The sequence below is a fragment of the Ursus maritimus genome, unplaced genomic scaffold, assembly GCF_017311325.1.
Source record: "Ursus maritimus isolate PB19 unplaced genomic scaffold, ASM1731132v1 scaffold_7, whole genome shotgun sequence".
Taxonomy (NCBI): Eukaryota; Metazoa; Chordata; class Mammalia; order Carnivora; family Ursidae; genus Ursus; species Ursus maritimus.
In genome coordinates this window covers 14226600-14250511 of record NW_024426885.1, presented here as the reverse complement: position 1 = coordinate 14250511, position 23912 = coordinate 14226600, and the positions used below count along the sequence as shown (strand labels likewise).

General features: G+C 50.4%; 1 protein-coding gene across 1 annotated transcript; it reads left to right on the top strand.

Moving 5' to 3' along the window:
• Positions 1–1729: 1729 nt before the first annotated feature.
• Positions 1730–17553, top strand: PNLIPRP1 (pancreatic lipase related protein 1). Its single transcript, XM_040624489.1, has 12 exons — positions 1730–1787; positions 2385–2530; positions 3045–3170; positions 4945–5079; positions 6386–6494; positions 8217–8336; positions 8434–8553; positions 10057–10175; positions 10940–11069; positions 13131–13239; positions 13838–14005; positions 17250–17553. Exons 1-12 carry the CDS (start codon positions 1730–1732, stop codon positions 17311–17313), a joined length of 1404 nt encoding a protein of 467 aa, XP_040480423.1. The 3' UTR covers positions 17314–17553.
• The last annotated feature ends 6359 nt before the right edge of the window (positions 17554–23912 follow it).

Genomic DNA, 23912 nt, shown 5'->3' with positions numbered 1-23912 from the left:
TGAGGCCAATGTGGAGGGTAAGGAGAAGAGGTCCAAGAGGCAGACAGGGTCATCTGACATCACCTACCAACCAATTTACCTACTCATCCACCATGAGGTGACCACGAATCTCTTTGTTGCAATGTCAACACAAAGCATAAATGCTTTTGACTTCACCACAGTCTATAAATTGCTCCAGCACCTTCCTAGACCACATGAGCAGCCTTCCAAAGTTTAAACGTCTCATCACTTAGGTCAACCATACAACTCAAGTCTGCACTGTAGGGGAAATTTATTTTCTATTTCAACTATTCTCTGTAAGTATCTCACCTGTTCTCTGTGGTTGACCCTTAACAACTCTGATAGACGACTTGCTCAGATTATCTGAATGTTCAGCAAGTCCTTATTTCACTTTCTTTGGTCTGAATTCAAATCTCATCTCATCCCTCATTTCCTGGGTGACTTATCAAAATGAAGCAATTTACTTGTTTCTCCGTGCCTCAGTTTCCATACCTAAAAAGGGGGGCAAATAATGGCATTCAGTTCGTGGGGTTGTGGTAAGACGTAAATTAGGTAATACGTGCCCAGTGCTCTGACTGTCACCCGGAAGCCTCAGTGACTCTTGGCTGCTATTCTTTATGACCCCCAGGGAAATCTTTAGCATTCCGACAGCAAGGCAATCTTCCAGAATTTTGGTTCTTCAGGAAGAGGGTGAACTTTGACGTTCAGGTGTATTTAACTTGGGCGGGGTGCGATAGGGCACCTGTGGTGTTTGCCCTGTGAAGGCTTATCTGCCTGTGGTGTGAACTGGCCAGGCTGCTCACAGATGCACGGGTCAGTGGGGCATTCATGATGGCCTCGCGGGGGCCTAGTCTCGTAGGACAGCTGTACAACCTTCAGAGTGTCTGGGGAAATTCCACAGACGTGACGTGGCCTGATGACATGGGCTTTTAGAGGCTCCTGAGCCTAGTTCTTCAAAATTTTAGTAGGATAATAGACCAACTGCAGTTGTTTTAAACCATTATGGTTTGCGTTGATTCATTACCCGGCCCTCGCTCGCTGGCACAGGTGGTTAAGGGAGGAGTCTGGTATAGGCTGTGGTGGGGCTGCTGCATCTGTCTCCAGAGCTCATGGACTCAGGTATTAGACTGCTAGAGAGAGAGAGAAAGAGAGAGCATTAGGTAAGAGAGACAGAGACAGACAGAGGAGATTTTCTTGATCAGAACTATTCGGGGGACATTCCCATCTATTCTAAGTGATAAGTACTACCCTCCGTTATTAGCGTTTGCTGCTGTGCCCTTACTGGGATGTGTAAACTACTTGGTGACAAAATAGAAAATGAGAAAGTGGGGCCCACTTGGCTCCTAATTACATGCACAAGTACATAGGTACGAAGGCAGGGACCTTTCACCCCCTTTTAATGAAGCATTCTTTCATCTTCCCAGACTTGTGGGAAGATTTGACTACTGTTCTGTGTGTTTGCGCAGATTACAATATTAAGTGCACACAGCACGTTCCATCATCAGCTGCTGTTTCCTTGAAGGCAGCTCCAAAAGATAAGGCTCCAGTATAAAAATAAGGCCTGGGTCCTTGACTGAGAGGGAGGGAAGGCCTGGAACATCCCACAAGGTAAGTCCCCTTTGCTGTCCTCCCAGCAGGGGTCGAAGCAGATAGCCTTGAATTCCTGAGGGTCTGGGCTCCTTGCTCTGGTAACATTTGGTGATGCTGAGAGTGTCCGAATTTATCGTAGATGGTGAGCTTCTGGACAATCGCGCTTTTCCTGCTGGGAGCAGTCAAAGGTAGGAAACGTCGCACCTGCCCTCCCCCCCCCCCAGAAGGGCTTAAATGCAACATCTCGGCACTGGCCAGAGAAAGCCTGACTCGTGGCAGGGCAGGGCTTTCAATGGCTCTGGCCAACCCTGAGGTTCCAGAGGGGGGCGGGGCGGTGGGGTGGGGGCCGGGGGCTGACACTCTGCCTGGGAGAGTAGGCACTTTGCCAGGGACCCACTTCAGAGCATCTCGCCACTGGCCTGTCTTCATGTCCAGGTGCTCTAGGCTAGACTTTTCTAGGTAAAGCATTAAACACCCGCCTGGGTTAGCATACTGCCTTCTCAGTGGGCTTTATCCCGTAAGTCCAATACATAGATCTGAAGCGCTGGGGATGGGAGACAGCTTCTGAGTTCTGGTGGCTGTTCTGAGCGGCGGCACAGCTGGGGTCTCTGTGGGATTCAATGGCACTGGTCCCAGATCAGAAGGTGGCACTGGGGGTGAGAAGAGAGGCAGGGTGTGCCCATTGTCTTCAGACTGTCCCCAGGCAGGGCAGTGAGGACGGGAGCAGCTGTGGCCCCCCAGAGCCTGGGGAGCTGCGTGTGAGCAGATTTACCCTCTCTCTACAGCCAACGAAGTTTGCTATGAACAAGTTGGGTGCTTTTCTGACTCGGAGCCCTGGGCCGGGACTGCAATCAGGCCCTTGAAAGTTCTCCCCTGGAGCCCCGAGAAGATCGGCACCCGCTTCCTGCTGTACACCAACAAGAACCCGAACAACTTTCAAGTGAGACCTCTGTCATTTCAGCGTCATTGTGACTGGGGGAGGGGTCGTGCCCCCCCCCCCCCGCAGACTAGACGTTCCTTGTCTCTGTACCCTCCTGCCCCACTGTGCTCTGTCCCACCTTACCCCTCCAGCTGCTAGCCAGACCTGGACAGAGTAGGTCTTCTGTAAAATGTTGGCTTGAATGAATGAATGGTTCACATTTGCCAAAACCTCTAACTGGTTATGGGATTCTGGTCTGGGGCCAAGAGCTTGCCATCCACTAAGAACCCTATGGAAGGTAAGACGGTGAGCTATAATCCAGCCCCAGTGGAGGTAGGAATTCCTGACTGGGCGGGGGTGGGATGGGGGCAGGAGTAGGCAGGAAAAGGGGAGTCAGGGAGGGCTTCATGGAGGAGGTGACTTTTGTGCTAAGCTTGGAAAGATCATGGCATTGGGACAGGCAGAGATGGGGAAGGAGAGGGCTGGCCCAAGTGGCTGGGCTGCAAAATAATGCAAAATTCTGCTTTTGCCACAGACTCTCCTTCCCTCCGATCCATCGACAATTGAGGCATCAAATTTTCAAACAGACAAGAAGACCCGGTTCATCATCCACGGCTTCATAGACAAGGGAGAAGAGAGCTGGCTGCTGGACATGTGCCAGGTAGGGGTCGGCTCCCAGCCCCACAGTCCGCCCGCCTGCCTGCTGACACCTCCCCCTCCTTTCAGCAAGCGCAGTAGACGAGCTTGAAAACACGAAATCCCTGCATAGGAAGTGACCTTTACACAATTCATATGCCTCTCTTTGCAAAAATAAGAATCGACTTCCACATTTCTGGACCACATCCGTGGCTGGAAGTGGTGGCATTTGCTGTGCAGGCACACAAGTCCACCATCTTACTTCTGGCTAAATCAAGGCCAAAGATCTGATTCCATTTTTAGGGAGGGCATTTCGCTGGCCTGTAAATGAGGGATTATGATCTTTCTGTTCAAGCCTCCTCCACATCCCTGAGATGATGCGCTGCTACGATCGTTTATTTGAGAAATGGAGAACTTAAGATGGACCAGGAGACCAAATGGCGGAATAGAGAGTGCCAAAACTATATGGAGTGGCTATTGGTTAGAAGGACAGACAATGGAAGAACACACACACACACACACACGCACACGCACACACACACAAATACCTAACATGCCATCATCCTTTCCTTTGATGTGTACAGTCATGCAATCTGTTTTTCTGACACCTAAGAACATACCCTTAGCAGCCTCGCTTCCACACACACAGTAATTCCCACCTATATTGCCAACAGGCAAAGTTACAAACCTAGAAAATTAAAGTCATTCTGCGGTTGGCCTTGATTTACCAGGCATTTAGCTCTTGCCACCTCTTCTTTCCTATCATTAATAAGTATCTTTTTAAAAAAGATTTTACTTATTTATTTGAGGGGAGGAAGGGGCAGAGGGAGAGGGAGAGAGAATCCCAAGCCGACTCTGCACCAAGCACGGAGCCCCATGTGGGGCTCGATCTCACGACCCTGAGATCATGACCTGAACCGAAACTAAGAGCCGATTACTCAACTGACTGAGCCACTGCTACCCGGGAGCCCCTCATTAATAAGTATCTTAGTGGATAAACTGTGGGATAGAGTTCACACCCCAAATTCCTCTGGTTTGTAAGAGATTCCTCAGGGTTGCTTTAAAAATAAAGGTCCTGAGAAACAGCTCTTGGTCTCTTTGTGTGTGCGATCACACATGTGGAAAATTCTAAGTGGATTTTCGATTCATAGCACCATTTTAAACTCAAGCTGGTAGCAGGAGGGTCTAAGGGTCTATCAGTTTCTTTGACATCCTGGAAGAAGTTTTCCATTCCGAATTCTTCAATCTCTTTCAAATCAGTGCAGTTCTGTTTTTCAAATGTCCGCTGTGTGTCTCCTCCATGAACTACTGTGTTATCTTGACCGTAAAAATGTACTAAATACCCAGCAGGCTGGGGTGAATGCAAAGCCAGTTATTGGCGGCGTTGCCACGAGGCTCACAGGACAGCGAAGGGTCAAATCCACAAGGTCATTTATTCCCTGGCCACCAGAGATCACACTTGAGACCTTTCCTCTTCAAAATAGGACTGTTGTACTGACGCCCTTGTTTCCCCACCGCCTAATCAACTTGACTGAATTTGGTCACAGAAAACCAGGGAGTGGCCAGCTTTGAATTAATCTACAAGCTAGAGGGGGAATGGATTTGCCTTTCCTGTAACGAGTACCCCGAGGGCTAACTCCCAGCTGACAACAGGACTCCGGACACAGCCTAGCCTGTCTCCGAGCCCCCGCGAGGGAAAGACACAACGACCAGTAATAACTCCTAGTGACTATTTCAGAGCCCTGGTGGGATGTGGTCACGTGCCGCTATGATAACACCCTGCGTCTCTCCAACACCAGAACATGTTCAAGGTCGAGGAGGTGAACTGCATCTGCGTGGACTGGAAGAAAGGCTCCCGAACCACGTACACGCANGCCGCCAACAACGTGCGTGTGGTGGGCGCGCAGGTGGCCCAGCTGCTGGGCGTGCTCTCGGTGAGTCCTCGACGGGGCGCTGCCCGGGCGGGCCGCACACCCTGCTCTCTGCTGGCCGCAGTAGCCGCTGGGACTTAGATAGTTAGAAAAGGAATAGAAAGGAGGGTACTTGTTTCAGAATTTGACTTCTAAAACTGAAATTTGCCGTAATAAAGACTCGGCAGTGGAGGAAAAATCAATAAGGGGTAACACTTAGGATGTGGGGGCTTTTATTATCATCTTCCATTGACGGATACGAAAACTAAGGCCCAAAAAGATCAAAGGGTTTGCCCCCAAAGCATAGCACAGGTCAATACAAGAGTTGTCTAGGACCAGGGGCCCCCCACTACACCAGGCATATCTCTCTGTGGGGCAAACACGGCCTTGCCGGGGAGAGCCACGTGGGACCAAAGGGGCAGCGTTTGCCCTGTTGGTGGTCCTGAGGATGTCCTTTGTCACCATCAATTCAGTTGCTTTTACCTACCCTGGTCTTCCCTTTTGCCTATTCCTTAAGTCTTTAATCCTTTCAGCGAAGTCACGAACTCTTCCGGGCTCCATTCTACACCAGATAAAGGCCCCGGCCATTTCTGTCTTACAGTTAAAGGGTCTGCCAAAGAACCGGTTGGTTCTAACTATTTCTGCACCCCTGCAAAACTCAAAACCGGTGGTGCTTGTTCTGAAGGTACTGAAGGTCAACGAATGGGTACAAATGGGTGAACACCTCTGAGACCCACGTGTGCAAACCCTCGTGCCCTTATGTCACTTGTTTGTTGTACAATATTTGGGGGGGGGGGCTGCTCAGTGTCAAGAGCTCTGCTAAGAGGTCAAGAGGACGCATCCCAGCCCTGGAGGAGCTCACAGTGAAGACTTGCAAAGACAACAGAGCATGGTCAGGGTTCTAATGGCGGGACTACAGCCTTAATCGGAGCGCATGGGGGGGCAGCTAATCCAGGCTAGGGGGTGGGGGAGTGATTAAGGACATCTCTCAGGGAGGGACATTAAAGTTGAGAGCTGATGTCTAGGCTGTATTGACGTGAGCTGGGCACGTGGTTGGGAGTGGACGGCTAGAGGAAGAGGAGACCACACCAGACCCAGAGATGACAGAATATGACGTATCTGAGGCCTGAAAGTTCCGCATAGAGTTTGGGTAGAATCCAGAAAAATGAATGTTGAGTCAGGAAAGTTCTGAGACCCTTGGAATGAGTTTGGGCTTGATCCCAAGGGCGGTGGGAGCCATAGACGGTTTTCAAAGAGGAATCAGGTTAGGTTTGCTGGTACAAAAGCCGCAGCACAAAAATGTCCTGAAAATACAACCTTCCCTCTGCAGGCAAACTACAGCTACTCACCTTCCCAAGTCCACCTCATTGGCCACAGCCTGGGAGCCCACGTGGCTGGAGAGGCAGGCAGCAGGACTCCAGGCCTGGGCAGGATTACAGGTAAGGCCTTCGGGGCAGGGCCCCTGGTTTTGTCCCCCGTAACCCCAGAACGTGGTGCAAGCCTACAGGACAGCTAGAAGCTGGCCCGAAGTAGCCTGTCCCCTCGGCTGTGGCAGCGCTGGTTAGAGCCCGCACGGGACCTATCAGGAAGCCCCCGAGAGGCTCCTCTTTGTGGAAGGAGACGTGGTGCCTTTGCTCCTCCTTGTTTCCCTTTGCTTCTTCACTTCTGTCCCCAACCTTTCTCTTTAGATCCGTGCTTCCTGGCGGTGTGGATCATTCAGCAGGACTGGGCACCCAGGAAAACAGAGAGGAAAGCTAGGGTGCACGTGAGCAAACATAATTAAGGTCCACATTGTTAGTCCTTCCCCCTTCTCTTTGAGATCAAGGGCAGAGTGGAACATGGAAGTCCCATGCCTCCTTTGCCTCTGCTGGTAGAGGAAACGAAGCCATCAGTCCTGCAGATCATTCTTTTAACCCAAGCAAAGCCTTTAACAACAGCAACAAAATATATCTACATAATACCATCGTAATCACATAATGCCGTTATCATTACTACAGTAAGCATGGAGGAAGTGCGGACTCCTCCCGAATACTGTGCCAAGTGCTTCACATTTTCTCATTGAATCCTCAGAACTGAAGAAACAGGCTCAGGAAATTGGATAACTGGCCCCGAACCATGCGATGAATCAGGAGCGGAGCAAGATTCAAACCCAGGGCCGCTGCCCTGTGGCTCAAGCCAGCCTCTACTTCATAGGCGCTCTCCTTTTGCAGTCTTCTTTTTTTGAAGATTTTATTTATTTATTTGACAAAGAAAGAGAGAGAGAGAGAGCACAAGTAGGCAGAGCAGCAGGCAGAGAGAGAAGCAGGCTCTCTGCTGAGCAGGGAGTGGTCCTCGATCCCAGGACCCTGGGATCATGACCTGAGCTGAAGGCGGCCGCTTAACCTTAAGACTGAACCATGCAGGCTCCCTCTCCCTTTTATTTTCAGCAGACATTTACGTTCATGCTTTTTCAACTGCTCTGGCCAGAACTCCAAAGAGCTATTGACATATTCAGGAGCCCTGACATGAAGGAGGAAATAATAATAATCAATATTTTACTTATATGTCCATGACGATATGCCAGGCACTGTGCTAAAAGCTGTGTGTGTGTGTGTGTGTGTGTGTGTATACATATATATATATATATATATCTCATTTAATCTTATTATAGCCACATTATTACCCAGATTTTATAAATGGGGAAACTGAGGCACAAAAAAAAGGTTGCGTGATCTGCCCAAGGTCATGTCATTTGCCCAAGAATTAGTTGAGTAGGGATTTAGAACCAGGCTGCCTAATTCCAGAATTTATGTTCTTAATTATGACACCATACTACTTTGTCCCTTCTTTTTCAAACTTGAGAAGAGGAAAAGAATGTTAAAGAAGAAAGATCTGCAAGTGAATGGGAGAAAATAATGTGAGGGGAAAAATCCTGGGTCAGACAAATTTAAATCTCTTGGCTCACCTGCCCTTCTCTATCCAGGCCACTGGAGCCCTCTTCTGAGGAGCAACACTGAAACTCTCTGTCCCTATACTCACTAGGCAGGGCCATGGCACTGCATGACTTCAGAGTATGGCATCCCTTGAGTTGAGCAATGCATAGCCTGAGCAACTGTACACGGTGCTCCTGCTGGTACCCACAGCCCTGTCTATTGGTCTGCAGCACTGATCATCTCTTTTAGGGTTGGATCCTGTAGAAGCAAGTTTCCAGGGTACTCCTGAAGAGGTTCGACTCGATCCCACCGATGCCGACTTTGTTGATGTGATCCACACAGATGCGGCTCCCCTGATCCCATTCCTGGGTGAGCCCAATGGTGCTTTCGCTGCAAGCACATGCCGTTGTGTTTTAACCAAGGGAACTGTATGGTGAAAAGCTCATTGCTGTTTCAAACATTTCAGGTTTTGGAACAAGCCAACTGATGGGTCACCTTGACTTCTTCCCCAATGGAGGAGAAGAAATGCCAGGATGCAAGAAGAACGCCCTGTCCCAGATCGTCGACCTAGATGGCATTTGGGAAGGTAAAGCCAGAGCAGGGTGGGGCATCACTTCCGGGGAGGGGGGGGCGGAATCTTCCGCATAACAAATCTCAAAAATGAAAACACATTGCTCTTTAAAAATATACAATTCCCCCTTTTAGACTTTACTTCTGAAAAAAATATAGCTACATATTATTTGTTGTATCTCCACTCTGCTGATTTTATACTTCCTTAAAGCACTGTCATGGGTGTCCTGGACTGCTCAAGTGACAAAGAATGATGAAACCATTGCTTAAAGTCATAACTCCAGCAATCAATTGGTAGCTACCTAATGAAGAAAAGAAATACCATGAAGGCAAACATCCTGACTCTAAGAGGATTTTTCTGCCAATTCTCCCTCGGGAGTCAGTGATCCTGTCCGAGCGCATGTAACTGGCTTCAATTCTGTAGACAAAAGGAGAATGTTCCCCAGTCATTTCCGTGGCAAAGTCATTTGCACAATGAGAGTCACTACACCCTTATGTTGGGTCAGGATGAGAAATGATCACCGCTAGGGACGGCTACGCAGAGACTGTGCTGTTCCAGGTGGTTATTCCTTATCATTGGTGGAGGGCCCCTGGGGTAGAGGTCCTCCTCCAGATACAGATTCTATATCTAATCAGGTCAAAACGACAATGGATAAGTGAACTTTTCAGCCCAACTCATCACTTGGCCCCACAGAGGTTTAAACCTTTAGTGGTCTGACCATATCTAAGGAGTATGGATTTTTATTGAATTTGACCAGAATGGCTCGGCACATATGGATGCCACCAAAGCAAATATTAAGAATGCAGATTCACGTGTTCGTCTCTTACAGCCTTCTGAGGCTTTACATGGATAGGGTTGCCCAAGCTTTCCATCAGTAATGGTCAAGCAAGTTCAGGTCACGTCTAGCAGATATGCTGTGACCTCTGTCCCACGACAGGAGCTGGGGAGGCCAAGGTTATCAGGAAAGGCAAGATGCTATGAAAGAGAGAAAAGTGCCTCCTAAAGCTACTCAACTCTCCTTTTTATTCACCTAAACACAGCATGAAAATGTCCTAAATGTCCTTGCCCTGGTTTTGTCATGTCTGAGAGATCATGTCACATCTGGCTGTGTCTTCAAGGACCTCCAGCCTGGGGCCTGGGACACGGGATGGCATAATGGTTAGAAGCAGGGGCTCAAGCACCACATGGGCTTGGGCTGAATCCCCAGTTCTGCCCCTTCCTCGCTGTAATCTGTACAACCAAGGCTGTAATCTGTATATCATTCCGTACTTAGGAATGGTATGGTACCCACGGCCTGGAAAGGTGAGGATTATAGGAACAGTGCATGTAAAGTACTCAGAACACTGCCTGGAACACAGAAAGCTGCCTCTTTATGTTAACTTCACTTGTTTTGGACTTATCTTAATTTTACCGTACCTTAAATTTCTGAATATGGTCCCACTTTGGAGCCTCTCCACTTGAAGAGAGAGTTGTTGGCCCCATGACCACCTGTGTAGATTTCCTCCTCTTTTTCCCCAGGAACTCGGGACTTTGTGGCTTGCAATCACCTGAGAAGTTACAAGTATTACTCAGAGAGCATCCTCAACCCTGCTGGGTTTGCTTCGTACCCCTGTGCTTCCTACAGGGCCTTTGAGTCTGTAAGCGATCATTCCTCCTTGACTCCCTCTGTGGGACGGTCGTCCTGCTGTGCTGGGAATTTGCAGTTTCTGACCATCCCTTCCTTGTTTTGGATTGCCCCTCAGAGTTTATGATTCTGGGAAGCAGAGGGGAAAAAATTTTTAGGCAGGAGGTGGCTAAAATTCTAGAGAAGTCATGTGGGTGAGGAAGACGCTGGGAAATGAGAAGACCAGTCATTTCAATGATCTAGAAAGGTTTCCTCCAGAAGGTAGTGCTTGAATCTGGCTTGGAAAATCACAGAATTTAGGAGGAAGAGAAGGGGTGCACATTTCTGCCAAGGACAGAGCAAGGACAGAAGAATGTATGAGAGAAGAATTCATACGCCAGAGAGAAGGAAAGGTGGATGCTCGGATTCTAGATGCCAGGCTAGGGGTTTGGGCCTCTGAAACTGGCGGCAGTGTATTTACACCACGGAAATTGGCAAATGCTACGCTCAGGGCTTTTAGTCCCAGAGTTGGCTGTTAGTCGTTCCCCAGCACATCACGTGATGGGAGGTGTCATTGATCAAGCCTGGGGCCCAGGAGTCAGTCAGTATATCTTGACATGATGTCCATCGGTGTTGGAGGTCCTGTCCTGGGTGAAAGTAAGTTAGAAATCATCTATCCCGATCTCCTTCCTGTTACAGGTGAGGGAACTCAGGCGGTAGGAGAATTGCTCTCCGAGATGTGTGGGTCAGAAAAAGACAGATTCACACTTTGCAGCTAGATCTCTCTCTTCTCTTTAGAACAAGTGCTTCCCCTGCCCAGACCAAGGGTGCCCCCAGATGGGCCACTACGCTGATAAGTTTGCCGGCAAGACAAGTGGAGAGCAGCAGAAATTCTTCCTGAACACAGGAGATTCCAGCAATTTCGCTCGTAAGTTGTGCTCACCCTCGTCAAGGAAGTTTAGCTTCTGTTAGACAAGAAGGGCTCAGCTCTAACCTGAAATACTCGGGAGCACATTCTGACTATCGTAGTGAAAGGACACGTCTGCCCAAATGATCCCATTTAAGACCTAACTAAGGATTTGGAAAGAGTCTGCATTTCTTCCATTTTGTGATGATAAAAATGAAATGAATAGAAGCATAAATGATGGGATAATAGCGACTTGCACATCTCTGTGGCAACTTTTACCCCTGAATTTTTACCATTCTTTTTGTTTTGTTTTGTCTTTAAAGATTTTATTTATTTGACAGAGAGAGACACAGTGAGAGAGCGAGCACAAGCAGGGGGAGTGGGAGAGGGAGAAACAGGCTTCCAGCCGAGCAGGGAGCCTGATGCGGGGCTCGATCCCAGGACCCCAGGATCATGACCTAAGCCAAAGGCAGACACTCAACGACTGGGCCCCCCAGGCCCCTCAGATTTTTACCATTCCACAGTCCATTGTTCTTTTCATTTTTAGGTCTATGTCACGCGCACCTGTTCTTCTATTCAGTCATCACACATTGATTTGGGACCAGCTGTTTGCTGGGCTGAGACCCTTAAGAAGTCCAGTTCCTATCACCCCATTTCCTCCTCTCGGTCCCTGTTGCCCCTGGCAGGTGTCCCTCTCTGGTGGAGGGTGGGTGGAAATCAGGAAGGGGTGATTTGTCTCAAAAATCTGCAAAATCGTCTAGGACGTAGGGTAGAGACAGGACATGGTTGGGCCACTTTGTGCCATCCTGCTCTGTGACAGTCCCCTAAGCAGTTGCGCCGTGAAAAAGACACTGTGTTTATAATAATATACGTCTTAGCTAGGTTTTGAAGTCAGGTTTATTGAGGTCCAATTTATACACAGCAAAATTCACCAGCCTCTGTAGTGTAGAGTTCGATGAGTTTTGATAGATGAAGAGCCACGTAACCATCTCTGCGATCAGATGTGGAACCCCCTGCATCACTCGACGTATTTTTCAAAAGCACACTGGTTAACCACTCCTTCTACTGTTGTACGGATGCATGAAATGCTGGCCCGCATTTTAAAACAACAAATCAAACATTCAAAACCACATATTCATTCCTCAACCAACACTTACTAATGAACCTATGCTAGACAGTGGGGGTGCGGGGATGAGCGAGACAGTCCGTGCGTGAAATGCACAGCCCAGCAGAGAAGACGGCGGCGAGCAGCAGCCACGCTCTGCCTGGGCGTGGCGGGTTGCTGCTGTGGCACCCTGGGACAGGGACCCGACCCTGGAAGGGACAGGCACAATCTCTCTGAGGATGTGAAAGCCGAGCAGGAGTGAGGCAAACGATGTGTGTGTTTATGTACATATGTGTGTTCGTGTGTGGGTGTGTGCATGTGTGTGTATGTTTGTGTGCACGCATCCATGTATATGTGTGTGAGCGTGTGGTTATATGTGTTTCCGTTGTGTGCATGTGTGCTCATGGGCACTGAGACAGCACCGCACGTGTGGATCTGGGTAACAACAGAGGCCCGCTCTCTGCTGGACGCCACCTGGGGCCCTGGGGCTGCACCAATATGACACAGCCCGCAGGACAGCGCTCTTGACCACCTTTCCAAACATGGCGGCGAGCCCTTGTCCCTCCTCTTTTCATCTCATCTCATCGTGCGGTCCCTCTAGAGCAGAGCTGTCCAACAGAACTTTCTGCAATGATGGAAATGTTCTCTGTTGTCCAATGCAGTAGCCGGTAGCCTCATGTGGAAATTAAGCACATGAAATGCGGCTAGTAAGACTGAGGAATTAATTTTTGATCTTATTTAATTTGGATTTAAATTTAAGCAGCCACATGTGGGTAGTGGTCCCTTTCCCGGTCAGTGCAGGTCTACAAGCGGATACTGCTAGAAACGTACTTCTCATAGCCTTGTTTAGTTGTAGATTAACAGGTAGGATTTCTTATGCTTTGATGCCTTGGTGTAAGGGTGGGGACAGGATTCTGAAATTTGGGTCAACTGTTTTGTGCATGAATAAATGGAACTCTTTTCTATCCCTTGTGTAGGCTGGAGATATGGGGTTTCTCTAACACTGTCTGGAAAAACAGCCACTGGTCAGGTCAAAGTTGCTTTGTTTGGAAGTAAGGGAAACACTCATCAATTCGATGTCTTCAGGTGAGGGTCCTTTTTTAGCATCACATCTCACTGGCTGATAGACTCAGCCTTCAAATCCATGTACGGAAACGCTTATCCTCTCTTTATCAATTGATTTTATTTACTTCATGTGGTAAAGTCAATCTCAGACTTCTGCTGACAGTTTTCTTTTCTCAATTATAAATCCAGGCACTTAGTTTTCTCTCTTTCAGTAGTTCCATTTTTAAAAATAGATTTTTAAAAGAATGTATCTAATATTACTGTAGATGTCATGCTTTCTGGTTAGCATAGTAACACATGCTTGTTGTGTTAAACTAAGTGGATAACTTATTACTATACAAGTAATTCTTCCAGAAAAAATAATAATATGAAGGAATTATACAGTTTTCTATAAGAATATTTTGAGTAGAAATTAACTTGAGTTTGAGAAAACAATATTCAAATAATAGTGTGAGGCTGCTGGCATATAACTGGCCTCTCCATTTCTCCATCCTTTATTTGAGAATTAATTTTTAAAAACTGACCTCATTAATCTCGAGTAGAAAAAAAGTGGTTTGTCATTATCTGTCATTAGAGCTTGTTTCTTTGCATGGAAATGTTTCTATCTCTTTATTTCAAGGGGGATTCTCAAACCAGGCTCTACCCATTCCAATGAATTTGATGCAAGGCTCGATGTTGGAACAATTGAGAAAGTCAAGTTCCTTTGGAATAACCACGTGGTAAACCCAACCTTCCCCAAGGTGGGGGCCGCCACGATCACCGTGCAAAAGGGAGATGAGAAAACAGTGTACGTATATCTTTGCTGGTTTGTGCCTAAGGATGTTGGTAGAGATTAGTGCTTGTAATGGAAACTCACCCCAGAAAGTTAGTCATGGTTCAGCCAGAAAAGCCGACAGTTTACCCACCTGGGGCCCTTTCTTTGTGGGCAAACAATTGACAGACGGCATAAAGCATTTCTGTTGGGTGTTCCCAGCCCTATCTGAGAAGGCTACAGCTGGTATCACCTTGCCTTCAAGGAATGATAAGGAGAAAAAATGAGAAAGAGAAGAAAGAAATAATTTCTGAGGGTATAAGCTTATAAGTATGAGCTAGAGAGTAGCTACCTTTAAAGAGCGGAAGATCATGAAATTTCAGGATAATAAAAAAAAAGGTAATTTTAGCAAAAGATATGAAATCTGAGGTAGGACAAGGGAGAGCTGAGGTAATGATCCTTGCAGAATCTTTATCCTGACTTTCAGTGTCCTTTGTTGTGGCAACTGGGGGGGGGGGGGATGTGGGTGTAGTGACCTGAGGAGGGGGCAGAGCGATTGTCCCCAAAGCTGGGACCACACCTGTGGCCAGCAGAACCCTCCTAGGGTGGCTTTGTGGAAGGGGATTCTGGGAATGTGGTCACTGATGGTCTTGAGGTTTGGGAGGTTCGGTGAGGTTGCTCAACTCGGGCCTTAGCGACTATGACTCCCCAAGTGGAAGTTGGCAGTCTTTGCAGTCACACCTCAGGCCGGATGACCCCTGTGGGGTCCTCCCTATCCCTGTGAGTGGGGGAGGACAGAGGGGCTGGCCCGACCAGGTGGTCAGCAGCACAAGGATCTCTCAGCTAGAGCCGAGCACTGAGGAAGCTGGTGGAGAGCCCTGTGCAGGCTGCAGTGCACCCAGGGCCTCCCTGCCCAGCCCCATCGGAGCACAATGAGCCTCGAAAGTGAGTTCCCAGGGCCTGTTAGGAAATGGACTGTGGCCTGGATCCTGGGACCATGTGGTTAAGGTGTTGGAAGAAGATGGTATCATTAGAACCTTAAAAATGCAGACTGTTCCCAGGAGCTGACTTGCTCATTGACAGATTTGAAGAAGGAAACAGACACAAGACCAAATCAGTCAGGTCATTGTACCTTCCAGGTTTTCTGAGGAAAGGCTGTGACTTTCTACACTTTCTAGAAATGGAACAGAATGTACTCAAGCCCACCCCTGAGGTCTTGAGTCCATCAACTGCCACCTGAACCTTCCAGTGGCCTGAGTCCCTGAGTCCCTTCTTCCCCTGCCTGTCAACTGCAGAGGAAATCTATCTTAAGAGAAGCTAGAGATGTTGGACATCAGATTTTTAAAATACAGTTAGATCAAAACAGCATCAAACATCGCAAACTGGTTTGGGAGTAAAAAAAAAAAAAGCTTTATTTGTTAAATAACTCTAATATTTTGCTGATAGGAAGACAGTCAGTAAGTAATATTTTTTAAAAATCAGCATAATCTTTGGGAGGCTATGGAAAATCAAGATCTTAGCCCAAGTGCTTCTTGGATACCCTTCAAATTCTTCTAGTTGCCCCATTAGGATTGCAAGTCCTACTGAGGAGCCCGCTGACTAGAATTCTTCCCCAGTGACGTGGCTCCAAAGACAAATATAGTTCTCCCTCTCTTAGTTTCTCCCCCACCCCCAGCATCTTCTTCCCACCTCTCTCTCTGACTTTATTAAGTACCTACTGTATGCCTGACTAACGGTAGGGGACGCAAAGGCAGAGCCTGCTCTCGGAGAGTTTGCGTGTTAGCTGTTGAGCACCCCCGGACCTAAGGTTCACGTGAAAGGTCAAATGACAGAAGAAAGAACTCACCTGAGGGGCCCAAAGAGCGTGGCTGGAGAGGAAGTGTGAAAGCCAGGGGGCCAGGGGAGGCGGTGATGGGGGAGAGAGGGGGCCACAAGGATCTCCTGGGCTGAGGGATTTCCACTGAGAAGGACACGAGCAGGGGTGATGGGCTTGGTGTGTGAGGGGTGGGGGAGCCCCGAACACAGGCGGCAGGGCTCAAGGTGCAGAGAACCGGAAGTAGGATCGGAGACAGGGTCAGGGCAGCAAGGAAAGACAAGTGAAACCAAAAGGGACCGTGGTGAAGATGAGGGAGAAAACCCAGCACAGCTTCAGAGGTCAAGGGCGGTGAAGGAACTTGTGGTTCTTAGAATAACAGGCATGATAGCCACTTACATCTGCATTGGGTTTTTTTTTTTTTTTTAAGATTTTATTTATTTATTCGACAGAGAGACAGCCAGCGAGAGAGGGAACACAAGCAGGGGGAGTGGGAGAGGAAGAAGCAGGCTCCCAGTGGAGGAGCCTGATGTGGGGCTCGATCCCGGAACGCTGGGATCACGCCCTGAGCCGAAGGCAGACGCTTAACCGCTGTGCCACCCAGGCGCCCCTGGGTTGTTTTTTTTTTTTATCAGTTTATACATTTTTACATTTACTGCCATGATACGTTGCACTATTAACACGGGATTCTCAGCAATCATGGGAGGGAACTGAGCCGTCTTCTACGAATGAAGACACTGATGCTCAGAGACCCGAGTAACCAGCCCCATGTCACTCCTGGGAGGCAGGGAGTGGGGAACCCAAGGGAAAGAGCNNCTGACTCCAGGTGTGGAAGGCAAGGTCCAGGGAGGTTTGAAGTGTGACTCTCTGCCCCGGACAATGCGGACTGTGGCATCAGGCCTGTCTTCGCACCCTGGTTTTTCTACTTACTGAGAACCCGCCATGCCTCAGCTCCCTCTCCTATCATGTGCGACTCATCGTCGCACCTCCTCACACAGGGCTTGTGAGGATGACGTCTGCACAAAGGGAGTCAGCGCCATTGCCCGTAGTGAGTAGGAGCTCAACTGACTGTCGCTTTTATCAGGTTGAATCCCGTCTCCAGAGGGGCTCAGTCAAGAGCGAGCCCGTCTGTAAAGCAGTCTGTCCCTCCACAGGGACTCGTGGAGAAGGAGGCCAGTGAGAGGTCCCGTCGCTGCCTCAGGGCCCCGCAGTCCTGTCAGGATGAGGACCCAGGGACCAGGGCCACTCTGAGCAACAGCTGACAGGGGACCTTGTCGCAGGCACCAGCCACCTGTCTCACTCCAAGCTCCAACTGGATCTCCAGGAGCTGGTTGAAGCCAGAGCCCTAGTGTTCCCCTCCTTCCTTGAGAACTGGAAGTCCGCCATTCCCATTTCCCAACAGCTCAGAGCTCCAGAGCTCCACGTACAGCTGCCCACCACTTAACGAGCTTTCCTTGCTGTCGGCAGGCACAGCTTCTGCAGCGAAAGCGCCGTGAAGGAGGACGTGCTGCTCACCCTCACGCCCTGTTAACGTCCACGCGCCATCCGGGCCCCGTGGTAACAGCAATAAAAGCCACTGACGCATCTACCCTCTCACACCGTCTGTCACTGATGTCAGCTGCCCCTTGGGGACATTTGGGGATAGATCATTTAAATAAGTCCTGAGTGTTTCCAGACGTTTGGGTTCCTTGCCACTGACTTCTGACCGCACACGCCCTTCTTCCCTGTCTGCTCCTCACCTCGGGGTGGCATCGCCCAACTGGAGGATGGGCGTGGGGGGCCTCAGCAGAGCCGTTAGCCCCGCCCCTCATCTTTCAGGTGAGGAAACGGAGGCCCAGGGAAGGGGAGGTGGCTGCTCAAGCCAGAGTGAACCGGGGTCCCCTGGGGGCTGGGGGTCCATTCCCCTGACTCGGATCAATCACCTTGAAGGATTACGGAAAGGCCATGCTGTGATGTGGCCTCCCTGTGGTGATGGAGCTGCTCGGCGGCCCCGCCTCGGTGAGGTCGAAGACCCCCCCGCATCCAGAGATGGCGTATTTGCTGAGAACCGACGGGCTTCCAGTCCCCACGCTTCCTGGGCGCCAGCGGGTGCCATCCCAGGGCAGGGCTCAGCATGGAGGAGGGATGGCTTCTGAGAGGAGTGCCTGGTGCACGCCCCCTTTCAGGCATCCAATCAGCTGGGGCCACCGGGGAGCTCTCAGCCAATCAGACCGCAACATGAGCCCCACCTGCACAGGAGAAGGTGTCCTTCAAGGTGGCCCAGCCTATCCCATAATCATTCCCTGGAGCTTTGAAGGACCAGGAAGGTCACCACCTCCCCTGAGTGACTCCCCTTTTGGTCACCAGGCCTCACATCCCATCACGACAGTTTCCGTGCCTTGGCCTCTGTTCCTCACCATTGGTGGTACATTAAGCTCTGATTGAGCTTCAAACTTGAATGTGACTGGACTGCAGATTGTTCCTTGAAAGCAGATTTTGGGGTAAGGATTAAAGGAGCGACTGTGTCCAGGGTCTCACAGTGAAGGGCACAAGGTGAGCTCTCAATCACAGTAGTAATGAGGAGGGTTTTGAAGACAATGGCGGTGGTAGGGGGACACGCAGGACCTTGGGTGGGGACACCGAGCAGGAGAACACAAAGCCTGGGCCTGAGGCCCCTTTGTCACAATTTCGTCCAGCGTTGGCCTTGAACCCACACCCTGAGCAAGGCAGCACCACGCTGGCATAAGAGCTCAATCAGTGGACTGTAGATTCTGTAAATACCACCAAACGCCAGCTCTGCACCAGCTTCTAGAAGCCGAGGAAGCAGAAGACTTGGATTCAGTCCTGGAGGTGTGCACGGTAGTAGGGAACCCAGTACCTAGATAAACACCACCATGCCAGCCGATAGTGCAAAAAACAAGCACGTCCCAGGACAGGATGGTCCAAGAGGGGGAGGAGCAAGATGAGGAAGGCTCTGGAGAGCTGTTGGTTCTCGGCCCAGGATTGCAGGAAGATGGCCTACTGAGACTGCAGGCTGGGAGGCCAGCTAGGAGGAGGAGGCCCTGCAGCTATGCAGAGAAGAGATGATGAGGATCATATGAGAGTGGCAAGTGAAACTGAGGTATAATGGAGGGGGTGGGCCTTTTGGTTGGCCATGAGAGCCCTTCTCTCTGGTCAAGGACAACCTGCTTCACCCTCTCCCCAGACTGACAGAAATGGCCAAAGACTTGGGGGGGAAATTATTTTAAGACAAAGAGGACACTGAGAAAAGTATGCGGTACAGAGGGAAGAAGCAGTTGGGGAGAATGCCCAAGGCTCTGGGCCACATCAGGAGCACTCGGCCGAGGCACTGCCCTGAGCCACGGGAGACCTGGGGTGACCTGGGTCCCACCTGCACCTACCGTGGTGACTATGTGCTCCAAGGCAGGGGGGCAGCTGGTGGAGACCCCAGCTGGAGTGGAGCTAGGCCCCTACTCTCTCTTCCCACGTCCCTTTTCCTCAAATGCCTGTCCTATTACCAGATACACAGCTGGAAAATACTCCCAGGACGGCAGAGAACAGCATGTTCCAAGACCACTGCTGTGTATTGCGGCTACTTATCAGCACAGTTACGGAACGTCTACTTCCTGACACCATGGGGGAGACCAAGATCAGCCCCACAGACCCGCAACCCAAACACACCATCCCGGGAAGATAGGGAGGTCCACCTGCAATATCCACGTGGCCCAGTCCAAATCTGGTTTGGGGGTAAAATCTGATTTCAGGGACTACCTGGGGCCAGTTCGATTGGGCTTTGCTTTTGTTTTATTGGTTATATAACAAAAGTGGTGCAGTGGGGTGATGAAAATAGGCCATATTCGCATTCAGTTTACTAGCATAAAACTCAGAGGCCATTCAGTCTGGTCAGGAGCAAGGGAAAAGGCTCTGAGCTAACAGGCTTCCGGTCAAACCACCTTCCAGTCAAGGTGACCTTGAACAAGGGGTTTCTGCGGAGGCCGCTTTTAGTCAGCAGGCCTCAGCAATGGAACCTTGATCAAGGCCCGAGGGCCCACAGCGGCCACTGAGCTGAAGGCACGCAGGCTCATGAAGCGACCCACCTCAAAATAGCCAAAGGCCCAACTGACCGGTTACAACCAGGCACAGTTCCTAAGATTACCCCAAAAAGGGACCACTCCATTGCTCCCCACCCTCCCTCGCTCTGCCCTGTAACCATGGCCCCAAATCTCCACCTCGTGGTAGACAGTCTCTCCTTTGCTGTCCTGCCCTTTACTCCCTTGTGGTGTATACAGTAAACTCTCTCGTCCTGCCTCGGGTGAATTCTTTCACTGCCCACACCACCGGCCCCCTCTACCCATCCGAAAAACCCCCCATGGGGTAGTCCCCCCTCTGATTGCTCCGAGGCCACAGCCCAGAGCTGTGCCTTCCTGACAACAACTGTTGTCTCAGGGATCTAACAAGAGAATCCACGCGCGACAGGAACGACGGCTCTGTCCTCACGTGAGGGCGCTGCAGAGTGAGCGAGGCAACCTAGGGAATGTGGCCCAGCCCTCAGAGCTACCAGAAGGCTGCAGGCACACGCAGTGCTTGGTATGGCTGCTGCGTGCCCACGCACCCTGGCCCTGCATGCACACGCCAAGTGGGGGGGCTGGCTCTGTCCCTGGGGCCTCCGAGGACTCAAGGAGGGGCCCAGGGCCTCACCATCCTGGCTACAAACCAGACTCACCTGCCCTCCCTTGGGAGCTGAAAAAAGGGAGGTGGGGGGGTCATCCCAGGTCGCGCCCTAACCGAGAATCATCTCAGGCACAAGCATGTTTTTTTTCTTAAAGCTCTCAGGGGATTCTCACGTGCAACCTGGGAAACTCCACCCCGACACGGTAGCCCCATGATAGACAGCAGTCTCTGTTCGGCTCCCAGGGCTCCGGGCATATACTCTTCTCTGAGAATTTATTAATTTTGTGTTTTTATCTTTTAGAGATTATTTATTTATTTATCTGAGAGAGAGCACGAGCAAGGGGGGGGTCAGAGAGAGGGGGAGGGGCAGAAGGAGAGGGAGAAGCAGGCTCCCCACTGAGCAGGGAGCCCGATGTGGGCTCGATCCCAGGACCCTGAGATCCTGACCTGAGCCGAAGGCAGGCACTTAACCAATTGAGCCACCCAGGCGTCCCTCGTGTTTTTATCTTGATGACAGTCTAGTTTTTAACCAGTTACAGAGACAAAGGCCGCTTCGGTATAGTCATTTGCTGCAAGACCTTGGTTTCCTGAGTTGATGGGCAATGAGATGAGGTTAAGGGAATGTTCCAGGGGTAGTGAGAATTTTTAGCGAGGATGACATCCATGTATTTATTTGCTCAGGTCTGAGTACGATTTGGCTCTGCAAATGTGGGAGAGACATCCAGGTTCCAGGCTTTGAGAGCAGTTTGTCCCCACACCTGGAGTGGAGGGGCATCTGAGCCCTGAGAGGGTTGGAGGAGGACGGCCTGGGGGACCTGGGGGTGGGGTCTGGGTGCAGGGGTGCAGCGTCACCCCTGACAGGGGAACCATGGGTGCAGGAGCTCAGAAGAGGACACAAGCAGGGCCATTCCAGAACCGTGAGCCCTTCCATCCAAGCAAGCCCTTCCTTCCATTGGCTTCCAATGTCCCACATCCCACCCAAGTGCAGGGCGGGCAGGCACCCTGGGGAGCAGCAGGAGCCACGCTGGGCAGAGGGCCCGTGGTGGCCACATGGTTCAACAACAGAAAGTTATTCTCTCCCGGTTCTGGAGGCTCCAGGTGAGACCAAGGTGTCTCCGGGTTGGTTCCTCCCAGGGGCTGTGAGGGGAGAATGTGTTCGTGCCTCCTCCTTCGGGTGGCTGCCAGCACTCTTCCTGTTTTTTGTCTTACAGAGACTGCACCCCGATATCTTCATGTTCACACAGCGTGCTTCCTGTGTGTCCGTGTCTTTCTGCCCAATTTTCCCCTTTTCGTAAGGACAACAGTCCTATTGGATTAGGACTCACCCTGATTCCCTCATTTATCTCTGTCAAGATCCTATTTCCAAATAAGGTCATATTCTGAGGTCCTGGGAGTTAGGACTCCAACATATCTTTCAGTAAGGGACACGGTTCAACCCATAACCTCGTGTACCCGGCTTCAGAGTTTGGACTCTGCTAAATTCTGACCCCTGTCCACCAGACACCCCCAAGTTATTCTTTTTACATACAGCCCAAATTACATGACCGGCATACAAGCTCCTCGGTGTGCTTTTTCTTCTTCTTAGTGCCTTTGCTCATTTGTAATTATGTATTTGCTTTTGGGGATCAGTGCCTGTGCCCCTTGGGGCCATCAGTCCCGTAGGGCAGGGAAGGAGCATGATCTGTTCACTGTTGTACCCTCAAGGCTGGAAGACCATCCGGCATGTGTAGTCACACACAGATGAGCGTGAGTGAGCGAGAGAACACATGCCCCGAAGGCAATAAGGAGCCACCAGCGGATCGAAGCCAGGAGGAAGCTGGGGGAGGGGACCTGGAGGGCAGATGCATTGGCCTAGAGAGAGGTGAGGCCAGCCGCTGCAGGGTGAGGGCAGGGGAAATGCAGGGGAGGGGACAGGTAAAAGAAGTGCTGAAGGAGAGGAACAGACCAGTTTCAACAGACCTCAGAATGCAGGAGGAGGCCCCAAGCCGTCCCCTTCCCTGGGCAGCTGCCCTACCAGCTGGAGGGCTCCCCCAGGCCCTGACCCTGGTGCCTGCTGACATGTGGCCAGTAAATGTCTTTTCCCACAGGTGCTGGCCTTCCCTTCCTTCCCACGACAGACAGCCGGCAGAACATTAGAACCTCAGAAACTTAGGCCCCCAGAGAGGCGAGGGGGGCTGAGCTGGTCCTGCTGTGTGCAGGCAAGTGGGAGACAGCAGGGGGTGCCCTGGCCTGCCTTGGGCCACCCTCCCAAAGAGACCCATCAGGCTCTGGGATGCTTGGGAGCACCCAGTAGGGTCCGCCCTCAGCCACTGGTGACTGTGGAAGGGGTGCCCAGCCCTCCTTGGGGGGTAGCTTGGTGAAGGGACAAAGTCCCTAAATTGAGAAATAGTACAGCTATTGCCCACCCATGGCACAGAAGGGAGGGAGCCTGGGAAGAAATACTCCAACCTCTCTCTCCTCCTACCTTCTAGTCTCCCTATGTGCCTCCCATGGGCTCAACCCAACCAGAAGTCCAAAGGCATGTAGCCTAGGGAGGAAGTCCATGGAGCAGGGCACAGAGCAGGGAGCAGGAGGAAATGGCAGGAGAGATCTGGAAGTTATTCCGTTCAACAACCCAATGAGTCTATTAGCTTCCAATGTCTCATTCTTTCACCCAGCAAACGTTTATGGGTTACCCCCATATCTACCAGACACCATGCTAGGCTCTAGAGACAGCAATAACTACACAGAACTTGACCCTGCCATCAGGGCAAAATCCAAACAAATAATCATGGAAATATAATTACCAATTGGGATATGTTCTATGAAAGAAAAAATAAAGACAGTGATAGATGTAAAGAAAGGTCTGGTTCTGCTTTGGACACTGAAGAAGGCATCTTTGAGGATGTGACATTGAAGGGGAGCCCTGAGGGACAACTGACTTAAGCAGGGAAAGAGTGAGGGTTATGCATTTCAGGAAGAAACAGAATATGCAAAGACCCCGAGATGGACACTTCCAAGAGAGACAGCACATGACCGGCATGCATGGAGTTCAGTGAGCAAGACTCAACACGAGGAAGGGGAGAGGAGCAAGGTCCAGTGCCCTAAGGGCCATGGTAAGGAATTTGGGTTTTCTCAAGAGTAACGGGCAGCCACACTGGTTCCATAGCATGGGTCTCGGGCTTCCATTCTGCCTAATGTCATTCCAGGCTCCTCAGTGGGGTCCTTTATGAGCCTTGGACCTGACCTCTCTCTCAGCTGCTGGACACCTCCAGGGACAACGTTAGGCTTGGGGGTCACTGAGGCACAAGCATCCCTGTCAGGCTGCATATCACGTTACTTGCTCCAAAAACTCTGAAGCCTACTCGAGATAGAGAAGTTCAGTCCTTAGCTTCCCTCAACTCTGCACTGCTCACCTCAGAGTTCTCAGAAGGGAGGGTCACCAAAAAAAAAAAAAAGAAGAAGAAGAAGAAGAAGAAGAAGAAGAAGAAGAAGAAGAAG